Below are 22,038 nucleotides of genomic sequence, written 5' to 3'. Positions count from 1 at the left end.
TTCAATCAACCAATCAAATTCACATACCTCGTCAAAAATATCGCCACAAGTAGAATAAAACAAATCAAAGTTGTTATAATACGAGCACGAGATATTAAATATTAGTTATTAAATTAACTGGACTAACTACACTGAAATGAAGTCGTACGTACGTACATAATAAAAAGTTTTAAATCCAACAACCAAATGTAATATCAAAATAAAAACCCTATTGATATTTATTCTCTGGAACAATTATATTCAGGAACTCACAGATTCAAGAATAAACTTCTCTCCAAAATAGGCAGGATTTTGATATTGGAGAGGAAGCCTTATAAAGATAAACACTGAAAAAGATTTGTTACCGGAGGATACGTTTTTCAACAATAGCTCAAGAGAGATAATTCAAATGACGATAGTGGAGGAAATCATATCGTATTGTAACAGCTAAGAAATCGTAAGAGTTTTATTTTACATTTGAATAAGACTTGGGAAATGTTGAGTAACTCGGGCCCCGGGGGTGTTAATCCCCGTACCTAGAACAAGTAGGTCCCGTGAGGGAATGATATGCTTAATAATATTTAGCCTAAATTATTGCTGGCTTGGTAAGTGCTTCTGTCATGGTGGCGAGTTTCATCGGGACATGATTGTAAATGCGTTTGTTATTGAGTGTTTATAAGCAAGAGGCGTAAAATCTAACAAAGTAAGACCGGATTAATACCAAAGACAGCGGTTCTAAACCAATTTTAAACAATAGACTCAGTCACTAAATTATCAAAGAGATTAACATGAATAAAATACAACGTCCTAAATACTTCTTGAAAAAAGAGTTTTACTACAAATCACAAACTTTTATATAGTTTAGAAAAGTGTTAATTAACATGAAATAAAGTAATACGGTATGATAAAAAAAATATATATAGAAAAAAAATATAGCAAGGTCTTTCTCATATAGAGATCACAAATTGGACGAACATTTCATAAACCATTATTACCAACGTGCAATGTAACAAAAAAGGTATATACAAAAAGTCTGGATAATTTATTATAATCAACTTCAATATAATATTAACAAAAAATATCAAAACGTTACGTGTAACGATAAATAAACTTATTACGAAACATAAAAAATACATCACATATTTCGACAAGTATATTACTGTGAAAGGCATTTACATCGGAGGTAAACCGTCATTTATCCTTGTGATGACGCCATCCAAAGGACAGAACTGACTTTCGGCAACCGTCATCCTACAGTAAACCTGAATAATTAGGCCCATGATCACGGATACTCCTGCAATTACTAGGAACAACATTGTCAGTCGGATTCTTGGCAAGCGACGTTTCCTGAAAATAAAGAAAAACGCTATACTAATCATGCAATCAATATGGTCAATGGACTGTTACAGCACCAGCTAGATTTATGCTTTATTTTGAACATTTCCTTCTGCCGTCCATCATCAATGCCACCCAATGTGATTATGCTAATATTTAGGATTTATTATAGCTGGTCGGACATGTCTTTTAATAAAATTTAATACGCTAGAGAGTAAAATATATTCTATGTCAACAAAATACTAGGAGCTATTGATATTATACATCTCAAATAGATTGTCCAGAGTAGAATAGTAGTATATCAATATCCAAAAGAAATCAAAGATGTCCACGACCATAAACTGAATGAGATGTTTATCTACAGGCTTTTTCAATAAAGGCGGGTTGGTGGTGAAATGGAATGAAACAATCTGTGTGAGATGTATTATTATGTGAGGGGTTACTATTTTTTATTTGAAAGGTTTGTGTGCCATTATATATGAAAAAACCGCTCAAATATATTCACCCGCTTCTTTCCAAGGCACTGACTGATCTACGACTTTGAACAGTCTCATAAGATCAAATGTGATTTTTGTGGCTAATTCATGTCACCTCTAGTGGAGACGCTATAGCCTTGTATCGTTGGCAGGATGTCTATTGTGGTGTCCGCTACGTGGCACTTAGCGCCGTTCAGCTAGAAACACATAGTGTCCACGTCCTTATTTTATATTCATTTGGACCAAAAGAAATTGGTTGTTAGTGTTCTGTAACTTGCCATTGACGGTGATTAGCTCAAAGTGCATACCAAACATTAACTTTTACTGATTGTGTTGCCACCTGCTGAACTAAATGGCTAGCTGGCATAATTCAGTACAGAACAACTATGCTTGTTAACATAGCCATTCGCCCAAATATGCGACTATGTAAAAATGCTGTTCAATCATGTACAATCACCATCCTAATGTAACACCAGTTAAGCAAACGCCACACAAATAAAATGAAACGTTTTACTACTTCAGAATAATACAGAAACTCTACCTGTTGGGCACTTTAGACATATAATGCTTGAAATATTTGACTAAAAAAATTATAAGACATCATGCTGAAATATGTAATTAAATTTTCAATAGAAAACTGAGTCATGAGTATGACATTTTGAATAATATTACCATCAATTCAAAAGGAACACAAGGCGGAAACATATAATCTAACTGTGAAACTAATAAAATAAACTAAAAGAAAAGAACACCAAAGAGACATAAACAATCTCAATTATACCTATAGACAATCAATCAAAACATCAATGGAAGTACCATTTTGAGCCAAGAATTATGAAATACATCATACTAAACATGTTCACAAAATATTTTATCAAATAACAATGATCTTGTATAAATAAACTAGTTTACTTTTTCTGTGATGATTCTGGTTCTGTGTGTCCCCTGTCAGGAGCAGTTTTCGATTTTCTTTTCCTAAGGCCACTTTGTTTTGGTGATGTGTTCCTAAAAAATATATGGGGGGTAATTTAAATACACTTTATCCGGAGGGCATATATACTTTTGTGTGCGTGATGAAATTTCGTGTTCCTTCTGAACATGAACAATATAGTCCGTCAGCAGGCTCCAGATTTTCCGCATTTTATCCTCATAAATCAAGGCACCCACTTGTCCTACGTTCTCTACCAGTTGTTTCAGTTGAATCTTAACCTCTTCCAACAGGACGAAAACAGGCATTATCGGCTCAGCCGTTCCAATGCACACGTGATCCCTTTTAACACACCAACAGTTAGCGATGAGGAATTGTTATAAATTTTGAAATCTTCCTTACCTTAAACGATACGAAACGTCACTCAGCAACGTCAATATCCCCTCATACTGCACCCTGTACTTCTCTGTGTGTTTCTCGATTCTTTCGTAAACATCACTGGAGCTCGTTCGAAGAACCGAAATCAGATTTAGAACTCTTTTTTCGGTTTCTTCTTGGTTAATTTTAACCTCACTAAAATATATCAAAATAATTGATTACACTAATATAACATCACAAACGTAAATAAATCATTAACGTAGAAGGAGATTGAAATATATAATCATTTGCTATTTTATGCTTTTATAACATTGGTTAAGTTGCTGTCCCATTTAACTTCCTACCATGATTCATTGATTCTTATTCAGTGTGAGGTGTGTGATTAATACCATCATCCCAATCTTTTATTGAGCAAATGGGTACATTTGCTTGCAAGTTCATGTTTTTGGGATATTAATCCAACAGAGTTGATAAAACTCAGTCAAGTTTATGATTCTTTGTATTTGGTGGTGACATATTGATGTAACCATTGCAATAAAAGTAGTTTTCATGTTAATTTACAATTTTTTTGATTTAGGAAAAGCATTCCAAATTAAAGCAATTTTAACTCTAACCATGCAAATATACAAAACATATTTCCTTGCTACCCTATTATTTTTAGTAATAATCAAGAACAGCTTACCTAGAACAAGTTTCACTTAAATCTAAATCTTGGAGTATATTGGCAATTCCAATAATATCTAATGGAGGTACTTCTATCACAGCCTTAAAAACAAAATTATAATATTTAGACCATAAAAAATGATTTTTATTTTCGTTTACAGGATATATTGTAACTTTTAAAAATTGGCGTACCTCATAGTTGGTTGTAGGAGAATCGGCACTGAATGAACAGGTAGACTGAACTTTTGGAGAGCGTAACGTAAATTTGTTTATTGTTTTTCCTTCGCTAAAACAAACAACAAAGACCGTTATCCTCAAGTCAAAACTACAAAAAAGAAAACCAACCAAGGCAACAAAATCGATTCTGAAATGTTAGCCATCAATTTTCAATACAAATTAAACAAATCTAAGTTCGAAATTTAAAAAAAAATGGCAGAAAATGAAAATTTTAAAAAACTACCACTACCTGTGACATTTTTCGTTTAACAGACATCAAACAAGTAAGGTGAAATATTAGGTGTATGACTTACTTTTTGCAGATTTTTCAAAGTTAAAATTGTATTTAAAGTAGAAGTATTTTTAGAAATAATAAGATGCGCAAGTCTTTTCATCAAAACAGCTATTTCAAAGCGTTTACACTACCATTTTTTTTTGTCATGTAATAAATAAACGGGGACTTTTTTCATTTTCACAGCGGCAAAAACCAATTCCTATTAAAAAAAATTGATGGGTGATGAAAAGTATATTTTTATAAGATTCATAAGTTTAAAAATCGTAGGTTTGTCTCGAGCAGCCCATTATATCAATATCAAAAGAGGGCATTTTGATCTCAGTTTGGAAGATATGAGATGGTGTAAAGTCCACAATGAGTGATATTTCCTATAAGATTATATCATACACCTAATATAGAGACCTTTCTATAAAAATATTTTAATTCCTATTTACCATTATTATGTTTCAATAAACCACAATTTAGTAATAATCCCTAGTTAGCCTTACTCAAGTTTTGCCATTTTGTTGAACTATCAAGAAAAATAAGAGTAAAAGTCTCCTTGTATACTTTAAAATAAAATACATATAAAACTGTAATAGTTACAAAATAAAACCTAGCAAAATTGTCACGATACTAAGAAAACAAATGGACTAAAATATTTTTTGAAAAAATCATATCATACCTCCTACAAACCGTCTTGTAGAATATATTTGATTTTTGACCAGGCCAGAATTTTGCCAGTCTATATAAAATGTTGGATTCTTAATCCATATTTACTCGGAGTGATGATATCGTAAGAATTCCGATTCACTGTAACCATATCCTAAAACATCTAATTTCCTCTCATGCGACATGCAAACAAGTTATCATGATCACCAGCTATTTCAAAAATAGTTAAAATCTATAATGGCCTCAAAACCTCAATTCTGCGGAAATAATTTCTACTGGATGGACATTCATTTAATTGTATAAATATTAATAGTAAGACTTTTTTAGCTCAAAAGTACACGGACAATCAGGACAGAAATAGTTTTTTTGCAAGATTTGATCAATTCCATTACTAAATAGGAAAATATGTTGAATTGATTTAAAAATTTGATTGAATTAAAAGAGATGTCCAACATACAATGTGGGTAATGTAACACCTAGTAAGAAAGCACAGGTATATAAAAATTATAATAAAAGTTAGTGCAACGTGGAAGATGGGTATAGAAAATATTAATTTTTTGATCAGCTTCAACTAGAACTACTTTATTGTTACATTGAATAATCTTAATTGAATATCTAAGGTTTATTAAGGAGGTTAATATGAAATTATGCACATATGATTTCATAATTGACTTTTTTTACATTCATATGGTTTTATTTTGATGCCTTACAGTCACTACATTTGTAACAACAAAGAAACTTACGTTATATATGGGCTATCAGAACTACTAGAATGCCATTGTTTGCTAGAGGCTTCCTTTCTGGTCTCCCAACTAAGCATCTGGCTTTCCGTTAAAGATAATTTCGATTTAAGATCTTCATTCCTCGACCTTTCGTTTCGCAGATCGATCTCTAATTGTTCTACTTTCTGCTTCAGCCTATCTATAGTCGCCTGTTGCCGGAAATAACTCTTCCCCCGTCCGCTATCTCTGTCGCTACTCAGTCTTCCGCGGTCGGAAAACCTCTTCCTTGTTTCGTCAACATCGGAAGCCAGTCTTCTGCTATCTTCGGTTGGCTGTTCTAGTTCGCTTTTGGTTTCCTCCAAATTTTTCATCTGGTCGGAATTATTAATCGAACTCATCGAATTTATCCTAGTTAATTCATTGTTTAACAAATCCTTCTGGAAACAAGCTTTCTTTAATTCCTCCTGATTTTGCTTCAGTAGTAGTTCTGATTGTTTAATTAGCTCGGCCTGTTGCTGACTTTTCTCCTCCAAAACCAAACACTTTGCCTGCAAATCTAGACATTCGAGCTGTCTGGTGTTCAACAGAACTTGTAGATTCGAATTTACTGTTTGACTTTCTCTCAGTTCGCAGGAAAGATTATCCCGTTCTTTCGCTACCATACGCATATTCTCAAATATTATTTTATTCGTTTCTACTTCTTCTTGTAGCTTTTGATTTACATCCTTATATGTTAACAATGCACTTTTCTCCTGTTCTAAAACCAAAACTTTTTGTTCTAATTTTAAATTTATTTCATTCTTCTGTATCAAATCACTGTTAATGTGTGCAAGTTGAGTTTTAAGCATCCGTCTCTCGTTATCCAGTTCATCCAAAGCCTGAATATGACTAATTTGAATTTCTTCAATATCCTTTTGCTTATTGCTCAGTAGTAAATTTACCTCTGCTAATTTATTTGAAAGTTTTTGAATATTTTCTTTCGCTTCAATATCATTCAGTGATACTTTTTTCTTAATACTATCCAATTCATTTAATTTTGTCTGTAATTCATTGGTTAATGATTCATTTTTTCTTAATTCATCTACTAATTTGGTGTTAAGATTAGAGATTTCTATTTGGTTAAGAACTAGAAACTCTTGAGCTTTCGCCAAATCTTTAGACAAGACTGAGTTTTCTTTAATGTGTTGATCTACACTGTTTTTCATCATCAGTTCACTATCGGTAATCTTTCGTTTCATTTCGCATAATTCTCTGTTTCGATCGCATAATATCTCACTAGTTTCTTTTAATGTCCGTGTAGTCTCATTATTTTTATTAATCTCCGTTATAAGTTTATTTTCAAGCTCTTGAAGGATAACATTTACTTCCTTATTCATTTCATCTAAAGCGTCAGTTTGGGAGGAGAAATCCATTTTTTCGACCTGAGTCAGTTCCTTCACTTGTTTTTCTAAGCGTGATACAGTTTCCCCTAATTGTCGGTTAGCTTCTATTTGATGTTTTAAAGCATTTTCTTGATTATTATAATCTGTGTTAAGCTTATTCCAATTTGTATTGTAATAATTTCTTTCCTCTGTGAAGTGACTAATTTGCCCAGACATATCCAAGTTTTTTTTCACTTCCAAATCATAAATAATCAATAAATTATTATGTTCAATGTTAAGCATTTCAAAAGAATCAGTCAACGATTGGTTTTTCGACATTAATTCTTTCTTTTCTTCTTTACTAGTTTCCAAATCCTTCCTTAACATCTCCATTTGACTCCAGAGATTATTCTTCACTTCTGAAATACAAAAAAATTAAATTAATTCAGAGTTTTCTTCTTAAAACTAGATGTACCTATGTCTTTTTTCAGGCCGTTTCTTAACTCTAACACTTCCCCGATCTTTTTCTTTAAATTGGACTCGGCCTCATGAAGACTAGATTCCATATTTTTATTTAGTCTTCTCAACTCTCTTATCAGTTCATTTCTATTGTCCAGATGCTTCTCGATTTCTATAATAACGGCGTTAATATTATGAATTTTATTTACTTGTTCGTCCTCTAAATTGGAAATGGTTTCTTGTAGTGAATCTATTTTTGAACGTAACTGCACGTTTTGACTGTTTAGGGTTTCGATCTCATTTTTCGCTTGCAAAACACTTTTCCTTTCGGCGTATAGTTGTGTTAAAAGTTCATTTAATTCTTGCTGCTGCTGACCGCATTTCAGGCCCAATTTCAAAATCCTCTCTTCTGCATCTACAGAATCTCTAACCTTGCCTTCAAATTCACTGACAATTTTTTTCTCCAAATTCTCTTTTATTTCAATTAGTTCCGATTCTTTTTCATTTATTTTTCTGGTGAACTGTTGACAAAAAACATTCTTGTTATAGTATAGTGATAATTGATATAACTATGATATTGCGATATATCAATGATGAATGTATTAATAAATTGATAAGAGAATAATTTCGAAATGTATATTAATTATTTTTGATTATGTACAAATTGTAACAGGTCGGAGATTGTTTTATCAGTTTTTCCATCAGTTCCATCGCAACTCCATTATGATTTATATACAATAACAATGTAAAATATATGTCTTGTAGTGTAAAAAAATTATTGGAAGACGACAAGTCACACAGCTCTTATTCAGTGTCGTTTGACATAATTAATTTTGAATTTTGCAGATTGTCCTTAGACAATTGGATTTTGTTCAAGTTTTACTAATAACATAAGACGATCTACAAGCGTGAGATAATGGAGAAGATGTTTAAATGTTATCATAATAAAATAGATATTTTCCTGTCAATAAAATCAATTAATTATCGGTTATATCAGACACTTATCAAGCATTCTGATACTAGTATACTATAAATAAGCAAGTGTTTTACCTCACATTCATTCTCCTGAATTTGTCTTTCAAAATCTGCTATCAGCCCGTTTTTTTCTTCATCGACTTGTTGCCGTAAGCTGGCCAGTTCATTGTCCTTTGCCGATAATTCCTCTCTCAATTTAATTTGCAGTTGAAATTCGTATTGCTTGATTAAATTTTCGTTGATATCTTGTTTCTGATTTTCCAAACTTTTTATCATTGCTTGGAGCGAATTATTCTCGGCTTCCATTTCCCGATATTCCTTTGTTCTCATCTGAAAAATGTCGATATTTTAATTCACTATTTACAAGTTGTGGTAATTTCTTTAAAACTGAATATTCGGAAATTTATACTAAAAATGTAGAGACCCTTATTAATTTTTTCATTTGGTTTTGTATCATATTAGCATGAAGTTATATTGTTATAGTCACCCTTACTGTTATGTTGGTTCAAACTCTGCGAATTCGATGTATCGCACATATCTTTTGTATTTGCTCCATTACGCACTGCGCGTCTCGCAACTTAAGATCGAGTGGATCGTTCGCGAGGTGGTCGACATGCTGGGAGCTTAGCAAACACCTCCCCCCCAACTTACAGGCTAAAACGACCTCATCCGACGTTGCAGTTATAACTTTTGCCCCCATACGACAGTATCCAGTTGTGTGTTAACTCAAGTTCGCAAATCAATAGAATCGCCGGGTCCTCGTGCCTAATAATGCTCGATCGTATCCCCAAATTTAATGCAGTAACAGTAGCGATCCACAAGGGTCAACTGTGAGGTGGTTTCGGTTTAATGTATTGGTAAGCCCAGAGGCAGTCCCATATAACCCGGTCCAACTTGTCACTCCAGGGCCAAGTCTCCGCGACCAGGTACGCGTCATGCACTCCACCGCCTGGTTTTAGGCCAGAACAAAAAAAAATATTTGCTCCAGCTAAATGTTAATGTAGAGACAAATCATAAGAGTCGTTGTGATGTAACACTTTTCTACTATGAAAAATAAATATTGTACATTAAACGACATTATTTAAGTTAGTAAAAAGGTTCTATTGACAGTACGACGGGCTATCAAAGAGTGTCCGTAATGACTAATTAACGCAAAATAAATTAATACATTTATTTCAGATACTATTCCAGAAATTTCATACGTTTTATCTTATACACTCCATTGAAAAAATGCTGCAACAATTTCCCATAAATTGAGCCAAAATCTTAACTTTATTTAAGTCAAACTTCATTAACATTATCGCTAATTTTCCTACAAAAAATTATTGATCTAATTTACGAAATGATCACCATCCACTCACTCTTTTTCAGTAACTTAATAATACTTCCGATTTTAGTTCTATGGTACTGAAGTAACTTAATTGGGAATGTATCATCATTTACCTTCCAAGGTAAATATAATAATAATTAATCACACCATAAACTAATATAAATACTATACCTCTAGTTTTTCATTTGCAACTTTCAGATCTTCTTTTAATTTGTTGATTTCATCCTCTAACGAACCACTACTTTCTAATTTAACCTTAAGCTCTTCTATAGTTAATTCCTTATCTTTGAGAGTTTCCTCTATTTCAGAGAGTCGGCCACTGGAATCATTCTCGTATTCCTGTGGATGTTCCATAATTACACCATTTTGTTCCAATTGCGTCAATCTTTGCCTTAAAGTATTAATCGTTGTGCGACTTATTTCTACCTCATTGGTCAATATGAAGTTGTGGCTTAACAAATCCTTGTTATTCTCCTTCAATTCGCTCAACTGACTAGTAAGATCCTCCCTTTGGGATTCAGTTTTCTCCACAAAATCCTTCAAGATCTCTATTTCATCTTCCAATGAAACGATATGTTCATCCTTCTCGAACATAAGGGTATCATAGCTTCTAGTTATTAGTAATGGATCAGCCTGAAACATAACGAATAGTAATTTGCCCGTTATTTACAATAACGACGGAAATTACTTTGTGTATTTCTAATTGTAAGGACTCAGTGTTTCCATTAGATTCCATGTCACTGTTTTGATTATCAGTTGGAGCCGATTTCCAGTCTTCTTCGCTATCCTGTTGTTCTATTAATAGGAGAAATATGATAAATATGACATATTCTGGTTTGCTTACGTTAATTTGCTCATACAATAAAGTAACGTAAATAAATTTACCATATATATACAAGGTCTGTCTTAAGAGTTTCCAAAACAATTTTTTTCAGCTAGAATGGCTAGTCAGTTACACTAAGTACAAGTGGGAAAGGTAAGAGGAACTTCCAGCAACAGAATGTGCCGCTACTACGTCATCTTTAAGAAACGCAGGAGTAATGGTTTCGCGTGACCTTGGTTATGATGCGGTGAACCTTCTGGGATACAATCATATCATTCAAGTAAGCTAAATTGTACGAATGTCACAATAAATTCCGATAGGGCTGGGAATCTGCAGAAGGCGATGTGTGCTCTGGAGGTCCATCACTTTCAAAGTTAACGGGGGGAAATCAGAAACGCTAACAAAAATATTACCGCCGAAGGGTCAAGTTTTGACAACGTAAAATTGTCTGAAAAAATTTTTTGGAAACTTTTGACACAAACCTTGTATTTAAATGCAAGACTTTTGCTTACTTTTCTAAATTTATATCAACAAACATCACGTCCTATCAATATGTTTATTTTGCATGTATGATTTATAAATCGCCAACTACCTTACAATAGTACAATAACCAATAGCCAACAGAACCTATGTTTATACTGCTCATTATTGCATATTTTACTACTAATTTCATTATTCTCCAATTAGAATATTTTATCTTTTCAATACACGTACTAATCTCTGATAAAAAATAATTCCTTACGAATAAGTAATGATAAAGCAATTTAAATAAGTGGCAAATTTTTGTAAGTATTGTTTAACACTTGTTTCACTAAATGTTATTGTGATATTATCAAAATCTAAAATATCCCAATTTGATTTTTAGTCGTGCTGTTTTTTTTGCTGTTAAATTGAAAATCCATGAAATAATATTAAATCTATTCATTCTTGAATACACCTAATTAATTTTAAAGAGCAAACACATTTATATCAATGGACTGAAAAATCTCTGATTTCAAAAAAAATTGCTTTTAATGCTTTAGTTGGCTGAATAACCATTTAAAATGATGCACACTTGTTACTATAAGGTAGTAATACACCTACAACACAGATAAAAGTGATACGGGGCAAAATTACTGGGATAATGAAATGTGAGTAAATTTTTTTGACTAACTGAAGCCAATAGTCAAGCTCACAAAGAAATAAAAACTGGCATATTTGGGTATTATGTGTTTGAGTGGCATGAAAAAAGCGAATAACTTTGAACAGTTTAAATTTTGTTCTGTTATTATATTCAATTTTTATTGAATCTCTCGGATTAAGAATCTAGAATGATCATTTGATTCTTTTAAAATACTTAATATCCTAGAGTTTCACTAGCATCATTTGGAGATTATTTAGCCTGTGATACACATAACAGATCAATTGAAAAGTCACAGATAGATAAAGCCTGACACATAGATGGCACTATTAGAATTAAATCCATATGTTTTTTAGTTAGCCCTAACCCTCAAAATATTCGTCTATAAATTTGAGAGCTGTCGGATCATTAGTTTGTGAATTATAGCATTTTGAGTGAAGCAACTTTTTCGTTATTGTGAAAAAACGGAAAAAAAGAAATTTCGCGTGTTGATAAATATTAATTTTTGAAGGGAAAAAAACACAGTTGAAGCTTGATGCCGAGTTTCCGGACACTGCCTCAGGAAAATCAACCATCAAGGAACGGCATGCTAAGTTTATACGTGGTGAAATGAGCACCGAAGATGGTGAATGCAGTAGACGCCCAAAAGAGGTTGTTACGGACGAAAACATTAAAAAAATTCACAAAATTATTTTGAATGACCATAAATTGAAAATGAATGAAATAGCAAACACTCTAACGATATCAACTATCAAATGATGAAACATGGCTCCATCATTTCACTCCGAAATCCAATCCATAGTCATCCGAGTGATGAGTGCACACGATGAACCCTTTCCAAATCGTGGAAAAACGCAACAGTCGGCTGGCAAGGTTATGGCGTCTGTATTTTGGAATGCGCATAGAATAATTTTCATTGACTACCTTGAAACAAGAAGGGCCATCAACAGCGACTATTACATAGCGTTATTGGGCTGGTTGAAGGATGAAATCGCCGAAAAACGGACAGACTTCCTTGAACTGCCAGTCTGCTAAAGAAGGAAAAATCCTTTACAATTTCGAATTTTCGTTTCATTTACGAAATATAAAAATAACATTTGAGAGTAAATTGGCAAGAGAAAAATATTAAACATCATTGAATTAAATCCTTAAAATGACGCAAAAACAAATTTATGAAGATTTATTCAGGGATGAGTTAAAACAAAAATTCTTGATTAACCACAATTCGGCTGCAACAAACATACATAATAAAAAATACTTTCCTGCAAGCCCATTAAATCACCTTCTTCTCATATTAATTTCACCAGTTATTTAAAACCCAAACTAAAGCTACAATACTATACTAGCTGATAAAATGCACTATAATTATCCAAATTATTCCTATAACTTGTTAGTTTTCGCAAAAAAAGCCCACCTAAAAACCAACCAGCGATGTTAGTTCCTAGCAAACACACCAAAACTCACCATTCTGTGTGTTATCTGATAAGTTTACTGGCGAGACTTTAGGACAAATCGAAACATTTGGTGGTATTTGAAAAGGGGTACTTGTGTTTTTCAATAGTACCATTCTTCGTATGGGCATTGGTGTCTTACACTGCGCCCCATTATGAAATAATAAGTTTGAATTATTAAAACTTGGTGGCGTTTGAAAGTCTTCTTGTATGCTTATGGGGGATGGCGTTTTAATGAAAATATCAGAATTACCTAGACTCGAGTTGCTTCCCATTATGGATAGCTTGCTTTTAACTGACTTTTCTAGCATGAGTTTCGCATAATTGGCCGTCTAAAAGGAAAAAAAGTTATTTATAAACAAACATCATTATTTAATGGCGTGTATTTATTTGCACCAAGGAATGTACATTGTACAATGATCTATTCTCATCCAATTAAAATAACATACATACTGAACACATAAAGCTTACTTTAAAAAATAACAAAATAACTACTTACATCAATTTCTTGTCTCAATTGATCTATAACATCCCTTTGTTCATTCAATTTCATTTTTAAATCATTATAATCCTTTTGGTCTGTTTCAATTTGCTGTTCTTTGGCTTCTATTTCAGTCTTCATATCCAATATTTCCTGCAAACACTCCTGATGTTGCCTGGTAAGTACTTCATTTTTTCTTTCTACGGTCATTCGCTAAAAACTCAGCTTGAACTAAAAGCTAATCAACACAGAACAATAATTTACTTCTTGCTCTAATTCATCCATCTGATTCTTGTAATATAAATTGTCTTTCTCAGACTGAGATAATTGCTTTTTCAGAATTTCAACTGTGTCTTTCAAAAATTGTATTTCTTCTCTCAATTCTTCATGGTATTTCCGATCACTCTGTAAATGCTCAATAATCTGCTGTTCTCTAATTAATTTAAAATGTTAAAATATAAATTAATTTGAAACAGGTAATTTTTGAATTTACTTACGCATGTAACCTTTTATTAAGTCTATCAAAATTTTGTTGAAGAACATCATTTTGTTCTTCGGAGGAAGTTAACTGTTGCTTTGTAATGGTCAACTCACCAGTTAACTTTAATATTTGATGCTCCAATTTTTTTATTTCTTCTTCCAATTTTTCTACATCATCTGAAACCATATTACTAATAGTAAAATCTATTAATTGTTAAAACTTCATTTATTCATCTATATTTTTAAAATGAGTTTATTTTACATATTTATGGAGATAATTTACCAACAAATGAATATATAAAATTACTCAAGGCCTAGAAAATATTATCTTATACTTACTATGATTTGTTGTATCCAATCTACTTGTTGATAAACTGTAACCAGAAATATTGGACAGATTTAAAAGATCTTTACATTTTAATAACTTATCACCTAAGCTAGCTCTAGGTGTAGAATGTGAATAAGGTAAATGTTTATCCTCAATTGCTGGTAACCGACTGAAATAAGATAAAATATTTTTTAGAATATAAATTGATAATTTAACTAATATAATCATGATTCCAAATAATAGTACCTACCAAGAAGGCTGAAATTCATCATCATCTGATGTTCCTGCAGCAATTTTTTGACTCCAACGTCCAATAACATCATAAAAATGATCACTGCTGACAAAAACATTTTTATTTTCTGGATCTAATGAGTTTCTTAAATCTTCTAAAGCATTTCTAAAATATTTAAATTCAAGTTGTTTTACTTTAAAAATAGTATTATACATACAAATCTTCTATCATAAACGGTTGAATAAATTCTATCAGTCTTGACACTGGTACTAAATCTGTATTATCTATATCACACGAGCAGTATATATTGCGAAAAACGGTAGCAACATCAATATGCTCTAGAAATAGAACATGTAAACACTATATTAATATAAAATTCAATCAGAGCTACCTTCCTCTTCTACAACCACTTCGCAATCTTTTATATTCTCCATTTTAATTTGAATCAAAAAAACGATACATAAAAAATTTTGGAAGCAACTTGCATAAAATCTTTAATAGCTTCACTATAACAAGGACGTAAATGAAAAATTATGCTACGCTATATATTACTCGTTTAACGGGCAACATTTCGAAGATAAATATAACGTTATGAGCTAACTAAACACTATAATTATTAAACAAATTAACACCGGCATCATATACACAAATCTTAACCTAGTCAGATTATTGCAACAACTGTTTTCTGATTGGTTAATTTGAAAAGAAAGTTTGTATGTCACATTCAAAGGAGCCAACTTTAAAATATGTTATACTTTTTTGTAACTTATATGTTTTCCTATTCCCAATTTATGCATTTTATTACTAATTAAGTACCGTATCCTGTTATTAAAGAAAACAATGTATTTAACTGTGACAAAACAATTAAAGAAAGCTCTCATATGTTCTACTACAGAATAAACGACGATGGCGCAAGAAACTAATACGGCAGACCTTGAAAACCAGTAATTCATTTTAAGACACTAAATAAAATTAGTTTCCTTTTTTACCGACTGGCAATGGCAACTCAGCTGTCTGCCACATTAAAATAATCAATAATAACAGTTCCTATGGGGTATTAATACATCAAGTACAAAAAATGGAGATTTGTAAGAAATAATTATTTTTAGTGGGACAGGAATATTCCGTAAAAACAGTGAGCGGCAGAGATAATTTAGAGAGATCCTGGGCACCTGTCAAAATCAGAATTTCCACTTTGGTATCCTTGGCGACAGCCTAGCAACGGGTACAACAACATAGCAACATTAGGTAAATGCTTAGTTTGCTTGATTTTTATAAATCTACAAGTTATTTTTATTAGTTCATTTATTTATATGTTAGTTGGAATCATTGTTTACGATGTACTTTTCGCTTTTATCGCTCATTTAGCTTTTCAACACTTCACTTCTTAACTTGCAAATGGCCTCTTTCTATGCTTTATTTTTTATTGTATCATATTATTAAATGACCAATATCCAGATGTTTTTACTAATGTACTTAATGAACCTATTTAGGATGTTTTTCCATGCAGAGAGACAGTAGAAAAATGAGCATAATTTCAAAGGAACTAAATTGCTAATTGGTAATAGGAAAATTGATCTATGTCAACTTTATACAGAAAGCAATTTTCAACATTAGTCATGGAATTAAGGGAGGAATTACGGACGGTTTCTTACGATTTCAATCAAGTACATTATTTTGGCAATGACCTGCAGTTAGTCGTACTTGTATTCAAGATATTTGTTTTTGAATATTATATTTTGAGTATTTTGTCAGACTAAATAAGAAAAAGTTTTCTATAATAATAGTCTAAAAAATAAAATATAGTATGTTAGATATAAAAATTTAATTATTAATAACTAATTAATACAAAAAAAATTAACTTTTTCATTTACATAATCTCTAGTTTTCTTTTATCTTTTAAATAACACAGAAGAAAACATTTCTTTTTGAGCATACTTATTTAAATCCTTCTTACCTGAGAGTATAACATCATGGAAGTATTCTTTGAGCAGGTCAACGCATTGATCTTTACACAATCCCCCGATGAAAGTGAAACTCCCCAAGCGTTGCTATGGAGTGTTACTATAGCAATACACCTTCTCGTCAAATCTCTTTCGATACTGACAATGGAGATTGTATGGACACGTAGGTAGATGGTTTATTACAATTAACAGTTGATCTAGTTTGTTTTATGAATGATATTCTAGTCTATTTTTATTTTTATATATTTTTTTTATATATTGGTTGTTGTTGAGAGTATAAGTATTTATTGATTTCAAAATTATGTAGGTTTTACTTAACCATATCAATTAATATATTATGTAGAGGAGTGTATTTAGTGACTGTTGAGTGTGGCTTCTGGTGTCATTCTGTGTCAGGTTCAGTGAGTTCCCACTCCAAAATGAAGTTTTCCCAGGGTTTTCAGTATGAATCATCAACTGCAAATTATTATATTTATGGGCTACTACTATCAATGGATATTCTATACCCTTCACCCAACTATATTTATACCAATTTAGTGCACCCCCCTTTTTAAAGCTTGTATTAAGGGGAAGTCATAATTAAGTGTACAGGTGTATAACATCTATCAGGTTCATTCCAATTATGGCTACAAGGAGATCTAAGGCATCATTTGTTTTTTTAATTCAAATGAGAACTTTTTTCATTATTAATGATGATTTCGAATTCATTGAACATAATAATATTAACATTAATATTTAACTGAATGGGCTTACAAGTTTATATAGGAAACATATTCGTGAAAAAATGAATTTAATATTGATGCTTTTTTATTTTCCAAAACCAACTATTTTTTTATCAGACACTATTTTGATAATTAGAGTAATACATTTATTATTTTTTAAAATATATAAATAATTTAATAATTTTTACCCAACTCACAGTTGCTTTTCATTGTGCTCAGATATTTTCTATCTAGTATTTTATACAATTCTGATACTATCTGAAAGGTATTCCTCAGATATTTTTCATTGTATTGTTTTTGTATTGTATTGTTTTATATTAACTTCTTTAACACAACGTTATCCAAGTTCCACTGAATCTGCATTAACTCAAAATGTAGGTATTTTTAGAATTTTTTTATTAATGTATTGTGTTTAAAACAATTTTATAGTACGTTACTTATGACCAGTTGAGGTTTTTATCTTAAAGTTTCAATGTCTTTAGATATAATTTTAAATGTCTTTACTTAATATTGGGTGATGCATCACTAAACAATTATTTTTCGATTTCTAAAAAATTATTTGACCACTGAAAGGCTCGTTAAATATCGTTAATTTACTTACACAATCTTTAAAAAACACTTTTTACCATGTTACATTATCATTACTATGAATTTTAGATTTATTTGATTAACATATTTATGTTAATAGATCAATAACTATACATGTTACATCATGAGGAGGTAGAAGTTTGCGTTAAAACATGTTAAATGTGATAAAATGTTGGTTTATTTTGTGGTGGTTATTTTTTCTTAAATTATACTGTTTATTAATATAACAAAATAAATTTAAAAACAAAACAAACATCAAAATATATTTTAAATTCTGAAGCCAATTTGAAGTCTCCGATATTTTAAATAATATTTTTATGTATAATAAAAAAGTTAGTACGGAGTATAAAGTCTTATGATCTAGTTAAAATTGGCATTTAACGTTTTAGTGCTGTAAGATTTCAGATGATAAAAACATAGTTACCATAGAAATACATAGTCAGTCTACGCTCATATAATCTAAATATCAATATCGATTTATATTGATTATGACGGCCACGTCATGATTAGTTCGCGATTTACTATATTTTTATTTAATAGTAATTAAAACTAGCATTTTTTGTATTTACTACATTTATTTCATTAATTTGTTTGTGCTACGTCAATTTATCATAATGCATTAAAATGTGTTGAAGAAATCGCCAATTTCAACTAGTCTGATACCTAATATAATAATAATTTAGTTAAGTCGGCCCTGATTTTTAAATTCCTTTTTTGAGACAGAAAGATTAAATCAACTATAAATTTAGAAATAATGATCTAATCGGTATTGGTATACATTTTGTGCTATTTTGTATATATGCTTGACTTTTAACCATCATGCCCTGGATAACATCATTGGACCTTTATTTTTATTATTATTTATGTAATCGTGTTGTAATATTTTGTTTCATTACAAATCATCAACAATTAATTGATATTTGTTTTGTTGAGCTTGTTTATTTACTTTGATACTACTGGAATGTTGTTTAGTTATAGTGCATGATTTTACGATGAGTATTAGCCTTAACTAGCAATTGGGTACAGAGATTTTATGGATTGTTTATTTTGAAAAAAATGTTTTTACGTGATTTTAGTTGTTTATATTTCGAAATAGGGTTGCATTAAAAGTAAATATACTATACGTTCCTGGTCCATTTAATAAATACGTCGTTTTTGGGACAATATAGTTTCGTTTCGGAACGGTTCAGCTTTTCTATATTTTTTCATCACGAGAAGCATTTTTGGCTCATTTTTTTGAACCAAATTTTAGAGATATTCTTTGGGATCTGTATTGAAGCAGAAGTAACGGTAATAATGTACAGCGTGTGTTTTTTCTTAATGTCATCGCTAAGTACAACCATGTAATATTAGTTATTGATAGTTATTCTGTTTTGTAAGGAACTAAATTATAACGTTTTCAATCGATTGTTATTATGTTGATTGTGGCTGTATAACCATTGTAACACATTTGGTTTCATCAGATCCTTGCTATTTGTCGACTACCATCAAACGGTCAAAGATTGAAATGACACATGAATTTGTATAGTTTGTATTTTAATTGTATTTTTTTGCAATCTACCTTTTTAAAATTATCTTTGTCCAATGTGATAATGTTTTTTTTGGTAAATTCTTATGATGATCGATACAACCAACTTTTCGATACTGTTTTTGTAGTACGATTTGTCCTTTGCTTCAAAATAGGCCTCAGATTCGGCGATCACCTCTTCATTCGACGAACATTTCTTCCCAGCGAGCATTTTCTCACGCTTTGGAGCGGGTTCATCTTGTGCAGTTCACTTGGATTACTGTCGATTGCACTTCGGAGTGAAATGATTGTGCCACGTTTTATCCATTGTTACATATCGACACAAAAACTCGGGCTTATTACGCTTGATCATCTTTCAACTCTGCTTCAAATCATTAACTCATCGTTGTTTTAGTTCACCGTCTTCAGTGCTCATTTCACCACGTCTAAACTTAGCATACCAATCCTTGATGGTTGATTTTCCTGGGCCATTGTCCGGAAACTCGGCATCAAGCCAAGTTTCTGCTTCGACTGTATTTTTTCTTTTCAAAAAGCAATATTTTATCAACACGCGAAATTCCTTTTTATCCATATTTTTTACAATAACAAAAGTTACTTCACTGAAAATGCTATAATTCACAAACTAATGATCCGACAGCTCTCAAATTTACATACGCATCTTTTGAGTGTTAGGGCTAACTAAAAAACATATGGATTTAATTCTAGAAGCGCCATCTATGTGTCAAGCCGGGGACTTTTCAATTGACCTGTTAGGTTTACAGAAGTTTCATGTCTTGATTTTCTTGTAAATTCATTGCTTTTTTTCTTATTTATGGCTACATTGCAATCTCATGTCCAAAAATAACTGTCATTAAAGTGGTTTTAGCCATCCAGTTTCCTGGAGCACTCAATGACCTTCAGCAGCACGTTTCAACCAATCAAATAGGAAAAGAAATACCTTGAACATATTGTATCTGAAAAAAAATTGTATTCACTTCATCAATTCGTCATTGTAAATCCCTCAACATTAATTCGTATTCGTCGTAATTTTTATGACATATAAAAAAACGGACGAGATGCTGCATGTTTTTCCAACAATTTATATATTTATTTATACTTTCAAAAATTTTGTGTTATCCTCAACTAATAGATGCCTATAGGAATTGCTAAATGTAACAAAAACTAGTCTATTCAGAATAGTGGTGAACTCACGTCATCTCAATTTATGACGTCAAAACGTCGCACTTAACTTTGGCATTTAATTTACTTTAGCTTTGATATATAACAATATTCTAATATAAATCAAATAATAAAACAAAAATGTTATAAAATATAATATATTTTAACATTATAGTACAACGGTTACGGCATTTTTAACCAGAGTAATCACACATATTAAGCAGCGATTTTAAATGTATCAAAACAAATGTTCTGTAGAATTTTGCGGACATTTGACAACCGAATGATTTTTGCAGTCTGATTCGTTACATGTTCGAACACTATATATCTTTTTAACTGTAATAAAATGAGAAGGCAAATATTGCCTGGTATTAAAATAAAGTTACAAATTGCAATGGATAATACATTATACATTATGGTGATATGAGTTCACTGCTACTTTGGATATACTATAAATTATTCAGTAAGTTCTATAAGAAATATGTATTCTAAACCATCTTTAATAAAAAGAATCATTTCGATTTATCAATTAATGTTCGATTTACTTTTTCTTCTATCCAATGTCACATATAAACACAATAAAAAAATGATTCGTCACCTGTCACGACTTTATAAACGTCTTTCGAAGCGCCGCGATTGAATTTATTAAGCATTTCTTTGCACCAATCGACACGAACCTTTTTTTGAGTGATTGTCAGATTGTGTGGGATCCAACGCGAACATAACTTTCGCACAGCTAACTGTTCATATAAAATCGCATATATGCTGGTGGAACTAATGCTTAGGGATGCCTCAATCTCACAACATGTTTGTTTGATGTTTTCTGCCACAACAGCCGATTTTAGACGACCTTAACGAAACTCTTCGGACAACGAACTACGACCACGATTGAATTCACTAAACCAGCGATACACGGTGTTTTTTGATGGAGCTTCATCGCCAAAAGTCAAATTAAGTTGATTGTTACATTCTTGTTGTGATAATCCACGTCGAAAATCGTAAAAAATCATCGCACGAAAATGTTCACGATTCAGTTCCATTTTTTGCCGAGACGAAACATTCAATTAAATATAAAATAAACAAATAGCGTCCTTGCGACAAAATGTTCTAAGTATGTATATCGCCAAAAATGTCAAACTTTACGATGGAACTGTCAGATGGACTCACATGACAACAGTGTTGTCAATTCCCGAAATATAAATAGTGACCCTCGTATTTGTACGTCTATTATATGTCTATTCAGTCCCTTAAGACTAAAAATATGCTTACCGTTTTGATATTATGTCAATGACAGTAGTTGGCTGTATTTTGATCTGAAAGAAAAAAAAAACGAAAAAGAAAAGTATTCAAACAGTATCGGCTTTATAAATAACACGTACATTCGAACTGTCGACG

The 22,038-nt window shown here is 31.5% G+C and overlaps 2 protein-coding genes across 6 annotated transcripts in view; one reads left to right on the top strand and one right to left on the bottom strand.

The window, feature by feature from the left end:
- Window positions 1-1,117: 1,117 nt before the first annotated feature.
- Window positions 1,118-15,588, bottom strand: LOC143199769 (uncharacterized). Of its 2 annotated transcripts, none has more exons than XM_076409845.1 (19): window positions 15,075-15,588; window positions 14,901-15,021; window positions 14,702-14,848; window positions 14,463-14,620; window positions 14,141-14,300; window positions 13,908-14,076; window positions 13,662-13,856; window positions 13,176-13,494; window positions 10,457-10,563; window positions 9,940-10,401; window positions 8,514-8,768; window positions 7,480-7,984; window positions 5,665-7,423; window positions 3,952-4,045; window positions 3,779-3,861; window positions 3,121-3,291; window positions 2,851-3,060; window positions 2,703-2,795; window positions 1,118-1,326 (listed from the first exon to the last, which is right to left on the bottom strand). In XM_076409845.1, the coding sequence occupies exons 1-19, from the start codon at window positions 15,115-15,117 to the stop codon at window positions 1,152-1,154; spliced, it is 5,226 nt and encodes a 1,741-aa protein (XP_076265960.1). In that variant the 5' UTR covers window positions 15,118-15,588; the 3' UTR covers window positions 1,118-1,151. The 2 variants fall into 2 exon arrangements, with proteins under 2 accessions (XP_076265960.1, XP_076265961.1); XM_076409846.1 differs by having other exon boundaries at window positions 13,416-13,494; window positions 15,075-15,584.
- Window positions 15,589-15,652: 64 nt separating this feature from the next.
- Rfx (regulatory transcription factor Rfx) overlaps window positions 15,653-22,038 on the top strand; it is a 38,434-nt gene continuing 32,048 nt past the window's right edge. For all 4 annotated transcript variants that reach the window (XM_076409842.1, XM_076409841.1, XM_076409840.1 and 1 more), the window contains exons 1-2: window positions 15,653-15,737; window positions 15,793-15,931. The gene's annotated coding sequence lies outside the window, so the exon portion shown is untranslated. The remainder of the gene's footprint in view (window positions 15,738-15,792; window positions 15,932-22,038) is intronic.

Source organism: Rhynchophorus ferrugineus, unplaced genomic scaffold, assembly GCF_030347505.1.
Source record: "Rhynchophorus ferrugineus isolate W39M unplaced genomic scaffold, kcgeb_rfMv2 rfM7, whole genome shotgun sequence".
Classification (NCBI taxonomy): domain Eukaryota; kingdom Metazoa; phylum Arthropoda; class Insecta; order Coleoptera; family Curculionidae; genus Rhynchophorus; species Rhynchophorus ferrugineus.
Note: the sequence above shows the minus strand (reverse complement) of the source record. Positions and strands in the feature narration are given on the sequence as shown.

Bases quoted from the DNA above. Each gene is read 5' to 3' on its own strand.
- LOC143199769 (XM_076409845.1), bottom strand. From the start codon at position 15,117: ATGGAGAATATAAAAGATTGCGAAGTGGTTGTAGAAGAGGAAG. The intron at 15,022-15,074 runs GTAGCTCTGATT...TTCTATTTCTAG, and splicing joins AGTGGTTGTAGAAGAGGAAG to AGCATATTGATGTTGCTACC. The intron at 3,862-3,951 runs GTACGCCAATTT...TTTGTTTTTAAG, and splicing joins CTCCTACAACCAACTATGAG to GCTGTGATAGAAGTACCTCC.